The sequence below is a fragment of the Eubalaena glacialis genome, chromosome 5, assembly GCF_028564815.1.
Source record: "Eubalaena glacialis isolate mEubGla1 chromosome 5, mEubGla1.1.hap2.+ XY, whole genome shotgun sequence".
NCBI classification, from domain to species: domain Eukaryota; kingdom Metazoa; phylum Chordata; class Mammalia; order Artiodactyla; family Balaenidae; genus Eubalaena; species Eubalaena glacialis.
In genome coordinates, this window is record NC_083720.1 from 62,962,596 (window position 1) to 62,972,179 (window position 9,584).

The following is a 9,584-nucleotide window of genomic DNA, read 5'->3' on the forward strand; positions in this document are numbered from 1 at the left end:
CAAATTTTAACCTATCTTCTGTACTAACCTAAATCCTAAATCGTGCACCACAAAATTTAACTGAAGAGACATACTTCATAAAAGAAAAGTAATTTCTCTAACATATTGTTTGTTTTACCCTATATATTTTTACCATTTGGCATGTAGAATTTTTTTCCTAAGTAATCATCTATAGAAGAATTTTCAGTGTATGGCAACAATTTCTATGCTTTGAAGAAATGAAGTTTTATGAAAGGAAAACCCAAACGTCACTAATATGTCGATTTTGTTCTTTCATTTTATTTCAAAGCAGTTTAAGATGTTTTGTATGAATAACTTTTAAACATCTATAAATATTTAACATTTGATAAACAAAAAAGTCAGCATCTTTCACTGTTTTTATAATAGCCTATAAATTAGAGTTGTATCTTTCCCCAACATACCTTAAACTTTCTCAGTTTGTCATTTAAATATTTCTGTTAATTATCAGTTTATGATTCACATACCATGATGTTTGAAGGATCTATGAAGATATAAAGAGGACTTACAATTTCCCCTATAAATGATACAGTTATTAATTACTAACCCACTTTGTTCCAAAAACAATTTCAGGTGACTTTAAAAGAAATACACAGTACAGTTAAAGAAAATAAATTTAATAAAGTGAGAATAATTGGGCAAACACAAGACAAAGCAAAAGATAAAAATCAACCTACAGTAAAGAATGGACGTATGGATACCGAAGTGGTGGGGGGGAGGGGAAAGGGAGGTGGGATGGCTTGGGAGATTGGGATGGACGTATATACACTACTATATATAAAATAGATAACTAATGAGAACCTGCTATATAGCACAGGGAACTCTACTCACTGCTCTGTGATGACCTAAATGGGAAGGAAATCCAAAAAAGAGGAAATCCAAAAAAGAGGGGATATATGTGTATGTATAGCTGATTCACTTTGCTGTACAGCAGAAACTAACACAACATTGTAAAGCAACTATACTCCAATAAAAATTAATTAAAAAATCAACCCACAAATAAGACTAATCAAAATTATATACTGTGGGGCTTCCCTGGTGGCGCAGTGGTTGAGAATCTGCCTGCCAATGCAGGGGACACGGGTTCGAGCCCTGGTCTGGGAAGATCCCACATGCCACGGAGCAGCTGGGCCCGTGAGCCACAATTACTGAGCCTGCGTGTCTGGAGCCTGTGCTCCGCAACAAGAGAGGCCGCGATAGTGAGAGACCCGCGCACCGTGATGAAGAGTGGCCCCCGCTTGCCACAACTAGAGAAAGCCCTCGCACAGAAACGAAGACCCAACACAACCATAAATAAATAAATAAAATTTTAAAAAATTATATACTGTGAAGTTCGATACATTTGCCATGAGCTAACCACAATTTTGCCTCTAAGCTCTTAACAGACCACATAGGGAGCAAAATCTAGTAAATTATATGTTTCAATCTCTCTTTAAGATAAACACACCAAGCCAGCTGCACAGAAAAATCACAACTATTCCTGATATTAATCTCAGAAAACAATGTCTCTTAAGTTTCTCAAAATGAAGAGCCTGTGTAACGGAGTAAACAACATCTTCAGAACTTCAGGATCCTTTTTTCTTTCAGAGATTCTCTCAAAGTAGCACCGTGGCATTAAATGTAAGTGTAATTCCTACTAACATTCTTAATAAGGAACCATTTGATGAAGCAAGCTTCCAGGAAACACTTCCTTCCAATTGTTTCTCTTTTGTAATCTTTTGAGAGATAGGCTGTGGCAGGGAGTTTGATTCTGTATTCACTCATGACTTTCTACAATGTAGCTCTTCTATGTTATTGGTTAAGTGCAAAGCCTTAACTGACAATGGAGACAACTGGATGACAATGGAGAATGGTAGGGACCTGAGCAGCCCACCGTCAAATCTGTCCTGAGTAGAAGACTATTCTAAGTAGAAGACTATTCTATTCTATTCCTCTGAGAGTGAAACCAGGTTAATACCTCCTGTAGAGCTAGTGGTTTCTTACAAAATAATTTTGAACCTGCTCTAACAGAAAACTGAACTATTTAGAAGGAAGTTTGCACTCTCTTGAGTTTAGGAACTAGTGTCCTTAATAATAATAATAATATATTAAATAATATTTATAATAATCATTTTCATTATAATATTTATAATGAGTATTTAGTGAGGGCTTAGTGAATGTTACCACTGTCTTAAACACTTAAAGAGCACTGACTCATGGATTGATAGAATCATTATGTAATTTTACAGGTAAGAAGTGAGGTTAAGAAACTAGCCTAAGGTCACGTGGTTAGCATAGAGTGGAACCAACAGTTGAAGCCAGGATTTCTGGCTCCAATGTCTAGACTCTTCACAGCAATGCTAACACATATATATGGAATCTAAAAAAAAAATGGTTCTGATGAACCTAGGGTCAGGACAGGAATAAAGACACAGACCTACTAGAGAATGGACTTGAGAACACAGGGAGGGGGAAGGGTAAGCTGGGACTAAGTGAGAGAGTAGCATTGACATATATACACTACCAAATGTAAAATAGATAGCTAGTGGGAAGCAGCTGCATAGCACAGGGAGATCAGCTCTGTGCTTTGTGACCACCTAGAGGGGTGGGATAGGGAGTGTGGGAGGGAGACACAAGAGGGAGGGGACATGGGGATATACGTATGCATATAGCTGATTCACTTTGTTATACAGCAGAAACTAACACAGCATTGTAAAGCAATTATACTCCAATAAAGATGTTAAAAAAAAGGGAGTTGGAGTGGAATGCTCTTTGTAACAATTTGTATATTTTATAGCATTTGTATAACTTTTTTAAAAGACTTCAAAAATATTTGACTTTGGAACAGGAAATAAAATAATATGGAATTATTTTTAAATGTCTGAGAAAAGCTACTCTACAGAGTAGACTATTTTGGAAAATATATCAAACATCATTGGTAATCATGCTAAGCAAACAGAACCTATCTGCAAACTCAGAAGAAAGTGACTTGTCTATTATTCATTTATGAAATAGACAAGAAAATATATTAACTAATTGTTTACATATGTATATAAAAATTTATCACTGAATTCAAATACTAACAGCTAGAATTTTTCAAAGAGAGAATGATGTAAAACTAAAATTGGCACTGTATCCATACAAATGTGAATGGAATATCTAAATGTAATAGAACAAAGTCAAAGTCCAGTGTATTTAGGTTGGTACCTGTAGTGGGTTGAATAGCAGCCCCGCCAAAAGATATGCCCACCTGGAACCTATGATTGTGACCCTTATTTAAGAAAAGCGTCTTTGCAGATGTAATTAAGTATCTTGAAATGAGATCATCCTGGATTATCCAGGTGAGTTTTTAATCCAATGACAAGTGCCCTTATAAGAAGAAAAGACAGACTGAGGGAGACAGAAGTGTACGTTAAATGGAGACAAAGAGTGGAGTTGTGTGGCCTCAAACCAAGGAATGGCTGGAGCCACCAAAAACTAGAAGAGACAAGGAAAGATTATCTCCTAGATTCTTCAAAGGGAGCAAAGTCTTGCTGACATTGATTTAGGGCTTCTGCCCTCTCAAACTATCAGAGAATAACTTTCTGTTGTTTTAAGCTACCAAGTTTATGGCCTTTTGTTACAGCAGCCCTGTAACAATGTAAATATTAGTTTACCTGTCTGCATAGACATTTTAATATGCTGAGAAAAGAGTATTTTCAAAGGGCAGTTGAATCTCAATGAAATTAAATGACATCAATCATAAATATACTATGCTTTCTAAATGAGCAAAAACAGCAGTATTAAAATAATAAAAATAATAATTTGTGTTCACTTAAACACAGACTGATAGAAAATATCCATCACTTCACTTAATAGAAACTTTAACATTGAAAGTAATAAATAAAGATACCATAGAGTCCACTTGGAAGTTCACTTATAAGGAATCAAAAGTTTGAAAAGCACTATCTTAAAAACTGGTAGATTCTTATCTGTCTGAGAACTCTAAATGCTGTTCTGATGGATGCAAACAGGTACGTAAAGGAAATCCTTAGCGATGGAGAAGGTAATTCTGTACAGGAAATTTCCTCACCTTTGTTGAAATAAAATACAGAAGCTTCATTTTTTTTTTTTTTTTTTGGATCAGGGATGGACAGTTTCTAAATAGTGTAGGCTCTTTCACTCTACTTTCCCATCTTCCCTTTGAGATTTTTTTTTTCTTTTCTGTTAATTTTGCTGCCACCATCACATTTATACTCAAGTGTATACTGTTTTCAAGATTTCGTTTTTCACCCTTTGGTCCAAAGTCAGACAGTAGCTTTGTCGTTTGCAGGAGAAGCATTTTTAGACTTAAAAAATTATATATATATATATAAAGCTAAATATTCTATATTATACAGTATGTTAAATATTGTTACATATTTTATATTATGTATTATATGTAACAACTGAGATGGGTGAGGACTTTCAGAAAAATTATACATAATATTTAATATATACATATAATACATATATATAGAATCATAAAAAGGAAATAAAGAAAAAGGCAGACACAGAAAAAACAGCCTGCTCATTCTGTACAGTGGCCTAATCCTAACATTAATTGGCATGCTCTCCTGAGTGACCCTAGCAATTCCACATGATAATTCAGGAGCCATCAACTGCCCAGTTATACAGCATTTTAGGGATTTGTTCAAGTGCTTTATTGCTCTGTCCCAGTCTTACCTGCATATGTGAAATGACACTCTGATTCATACTCAAACCCCAATCTCCGAGGCACTGGACACATTCGTCGGTATCAGAGACAAGAACCAGACAAGTCTGGATGCCATCCTAATGTCCCCTCATCTGATTCATTGAGGTCTGAGGCTTTTTCCAAACTGAATGATATAATGAATGTTCTTACCTTTCAAACAACCTCAGCCCTTTCCATAGACTAGTGGCCTTGCCCCTCAGCCTCTGATAATGATCTAATTCTGGTCCCCAAATATTTCCCACATAGCATTTCCTGCCCCTCTTGTTCTGGGTGGAGACATTTGAAAAGCTCTGCCAGGTAAATTGTGAGCAGTGTCTTGAGCAGCACTGTCCAAGTGAGAGTGGCTCAAAGTGAAGACCACCCAGAATAGAGCCCCTAGCAAACCTCTGATGGGTATTGTGAATGAGAAATAAATCTTTGCATACACTACTGTATATAAAATAGATAAGTAATAAGAACCTGCTGTATAGCACTGGGAAATCTACTCAATACTCTGTTATGGTCTATATGGGGAAAGAATCTAAAAAAAAAAAAAAAGATTGGATATATGTATAACTGATTCAAATTGCTGTACACCTGCAACTAACACAACATTGTAAATCACCTATACTCCAATAAAATTTTTTTTAAAAAATAAATCTTTGCTCTTTTATGCCCCTGAGAGTTTGCATTTAGTTCCTGCTTTGGTGGATGCCTTATTCATCCACCTTACAGACTCAGTTTCCATCAAATATCCTTCAAATCTTATAGGGAAATATCTGTACTTGTCTGTTCATTATGAATTGCACAAAAGTTTGGTAAAATACTTAGATCAATAATTTGTAAAATGTGTTCCATGAAAATAAAAGTCTATATAGATTCAAATGTTCATTAACACATTAGGGCTCTGTGAATTCCCAAACTCTTGCCATAAAATCTGGCCTACCCATTGAGTTTCCCAACCCTCTTTTACCATGGAACCCTTTTCCCACAGACACTTAGAAACAATACAGAGCACAATGATTAGCAGTATATCAGTCACCTCTGGCAGTGAGGGAATGGAATGGGATTGGAGAGAACACATACAGAATCTTCAAATGCACCAGCATTTTCTTTCTTACATTGGGAATTGTGCATAAAGGTGTTTCTATCATTATTCTCTAAACCATAAATATAATTATATACATCCTTTTGAATGTGTGTATATTTCACAATTTTAAAATGTTAAGTAAACACATTAGTGGAATTAGGGAAAGCTCAAACACAAGAAAGAAATTTGAGAGCTACATTTCTCTCTTCACAGGAAAAGAGACATTATAGTAGGTTTAGAATATTTCCTAAATAAACTAATAGGAGTGAAAGTATTTTTAAAGTTATAAATCATAGTAATAAATTATTACTTCACAATTTAAAGAAAAATGTGTTAAATGTGTCAATGATTCCAAAATATCTAAAGTATGGTGGAATGATAATAAAGTAGCCTCTGAGTAAAATTTTCAAGTTATTTATTATTATTAAATTATTTACAAAGGAAACTTAATTTATAATTTTTAGAATGTGTGAATTAAAATTTCTATGATTCTCCAGAAAATGTCAATTATGATATATAGCTTGTTTAGAAAGGGCTGTGGTTTTCACCTGAAAGCTATTTTTGTAGATGTAAAATTTTGCAGAGGCAAAAAGTGTTAGTCTCATGACCTCAGGACATTTCACTTTTGTCAGGTACAACTGAGGCCTTAGGTCACTAAAATACACTGACTTTAATAGAAAACATGCCATTTCTTCATTGCTAAACATGTTTTCTTAAGTATTCCATACAGCCAGTTGTCTTCATTGACATCTTCATAATAATGATTTTTTTCATCTTTATTTGGTGTTGAGTGTGCCCTTATTTTATCAATATCTGTATAAGTGTGTCTGTTTTTTTAATATAAATGTTACCGACATATTTTCTGATTTGTCCTGCACATCATAATTCCGGTCTATATAATTTCATAAAATCTACAGCTGAAGCACATTGAATCCACATCATTTCTCATCCACCCAGATTTTTCAAAATGCACAGCTCTTAAGAAATCAGAAGAACCATCTCAAAGGGTTGTGTAGTCCTTAACTGTATACACTAACATTTCCAAAGGGCATCCTTCTTCATGCTGTACATCTAGTTCCTCTCTCAGTAAAAAGGGGATTCCAAGGCTGCAGGACAGGGTGCACACCAGGTAACTCATGTGCATACAGGTAGTCAGAACTCCCTTGAGAGTATGTTTCTTATTCCAACCTTAGCTCTTTCCTTTGGAGGACATGGAGAGTTTTCTCTAAAACTCGTGACTACCTGGCAGAGTAAAATTATCATGAAACTTTGGCATTGTCTACCCTGCTTCACCAAATTTTATGCAAGTAATATGCATTAAAATGAATACAAATAAAATAGAATTACAGTCCAAACTTGTGAATGTAATGTCTTTCAAAGCAACAAAATTTAAGTTTGTACTTATAAAGACTTGAAACTAGTTAATACACATGTAGTATGCTACATATTAATGTATTTGTAGTTTAATGAAGATTTATCCTTCACAAACATCTTTGTTCATTTGTCAGCATTAGGTTTTATGGGAGAGAAAAGCATTTTTCAGTAAACTGTCTCCCTGTAGAGTTCTTTTACTAATATTAAACTATTTTGAACACTGGACTTTTTATAATATAAAATTTGCTCAAGATATTATCACTATAGAAAATAGGAATGCTAGCTTTTTGGCTGGAACTGCCATATTCCAGTAATTCGCCAAAATGACCAACAAAAAAGGGAAAGAGGAGGGCCACCCGCTACATGTTCTCTAGGCCTTTTAGAAAACATGGAGTTGTTCCTTTGGCCACATACATGTGAATCTACAAGAAAGGTGATATTGTAGATACCAAGGGAATGGGCACTGTTCAAAAAGGAATGCCCCACCAATGTTACCATGACAAAACTGGGAGAGTCTACAATGTTACCCAGCATGCTGTTGGCATCATTGTAACCAAACAAGTTAAGGGCAAGATTCTTGCCAAGAGAATTAATGTGCGTATTGAGCATATTAAGCACTCTAAGAGCCGAGATAGCTTCTTGAAACGGGTGAAGGAAAATGATCAGAAAAAGAAGGAAGCCAAAGAGAAAGGTACTTGGGTTCAACTGAAGTGCCAGCCTGCTCCACCCAGAGAAGCACACTTCATGAGAACCAATGGAAAGGAGCCGGAACTGTTGGAACCCATTCCCTATTAATTCGTGGCATGATGGGTGTAAAGAAAATAAAAGACCTGGACTGTATAAATGTTTCTCTTAATTGAGTAGAGTGTGTGACCCCCTCCCCCAAAACAAATATTTAAAGCACATTTTAATTGTGTCTGAATTCAGTGGGTGACATCGTTTTACTTTTCAAGTTCAGTGGTTTTTCTTCCTGAAAGATGTGCGGTAGTTTGTTGTGCAATATACTCCATTGGTTAACAAACTGCTAGATATTATTTATAAAAAAAAGAAAAGAAAATAGGAATATTAGAGAATGCTGTTCTCATTTATAGACTCTTGCTTCAGCAAGTGTGTTGTAAACTTTATGTTTATCACAATTAAAGAGGAAACAGAAATATATATAAATTCTCAAACAAATCATATTCGGATAAGTTACCTACTCAAAGCCAATTAGTAAACACCTAACCTTCTGTGTGCAAAGAATTTTGGTAAGGTAAAGTTTAAGATCTCTCCACTACAGTCAGGAGTAAGACAAGCATGCCCACTTTTTCCACTGCCATTTAGCATTGTGTTGGAGTTATTAATCAAATGGAATTAGACAAGGAAATCAAGGGATGAGAATTAAGTAAAATTGGGGGCAGAGTCAAGATGGTGGTGTGGGAAGATGCGGAGTTAGCATCTCCCCACAACTAGGGCCGCTGGTGGGAGACTCTGATGCCTAAGAAGACAGGAGGAACCCCAGAGTGAACCGGTAGGATGTAGGGGGACTGAGGGGGGAGGAGAAGTGGAGGCCAGACAGGATTGGTGGCCCTGAAGCCGGGGAGATCTGGAGAGGCAGGTGGAAGGGGCCCTCCAGGAGGAGCAGGAGAGAAGCAGAGGGCAATTGCCCTGCCCACTTGAGCCCAGAAAGCCTGCTGAGCTCCCAGGTAAGGTCCCCTGTCCTCTGAGACCAGGGGTGGGGGGCACCTCTGGGCCCTTTCTGTTCTTTCAGCCTAATCTCCACCCACCAAAGCCCCCAGGGCCTTTTCCAGCCCTTTGGGTCCTGAGCATTGGCCCCACCCACTGCCCAAACCTTGTCCTTCTTAGGCCCCACCCTCCACAGCCAAGGCCTTTCTCCCCCCTTCTTTTCTTTTTTTCTTTTCCCTCCTCCTCTTTTTTACTATTGTAGTACTGATGTACCTTCCGGTTGGTGATGCATCTATATTTTTATTTTTACATTCTTTCTAACGTATCTGTTAGTTTCCTAGTCTAATTTTAATTTTTACTTTGTTATTATTATTATTCTTTTGCCACCCCATGCAGCTTGTGGGATCTTGGTTCACAAGCCCAGGGTCGGGTGGAAGCTCCTGCGGTGGGAGCACCAAGTCTGAACCACTGGACTAACAGAGAACCTCAGACCCCAGGGAATATTCATTGGAGTGAGGTCACACAGAGGTCCTCAGCTCAGTACCAAGACCCAGCTCTACCCAATAGCCTATAAACTCCAGTCTTGGAAGCCTCAGAGCAAACAACCAGTGAGATAGGAACACAATCCCACTCATAAAAAAACAAAAATGAGATGGCAAAAAAATATGTTACAGATGAAGGAGCAAGGTAAAAACCTACAAGACCAAATAAATGAAGAGAAATAGGCAACCTACCTGAAAAAGA

At 36.7% G+C, this 9,584-nt stretch overlaps 1 protein-coding gene across 1 annotated transcript; it reads left to right on the forward strand.

The window, feature by feature from the left end:
- Window positions 1–7,489: 7,489 nt before the first annotated feature.
- On the forward strand, window positions 7,490–7,970 carry LOC133092083 (large ribosomal subunit protein eL21-like). The gene has a single exon (XM_061191306.1). It carries the CDS (start codon window positions 7,632–7,634, stop codon window positions 7,968–7,970), a length of 339 nt encoding a protein of 112 aa, XP_061047289.1. The 5' UTR covers window positions 7,490–7,631.
- Window positions 7,971–9,584: the final 1,614 nt, after the last annotated feature.

Bases quoted from the DNA above. Each gene is read 5' to 3' on its own strand.
- LOC133092083 (XM_061191306.1), top strand. From the start codon at position 7,632: ATGGGCACTGTTCAAAAAGGAATGCCCCACCAATGTTACCATGACAAA.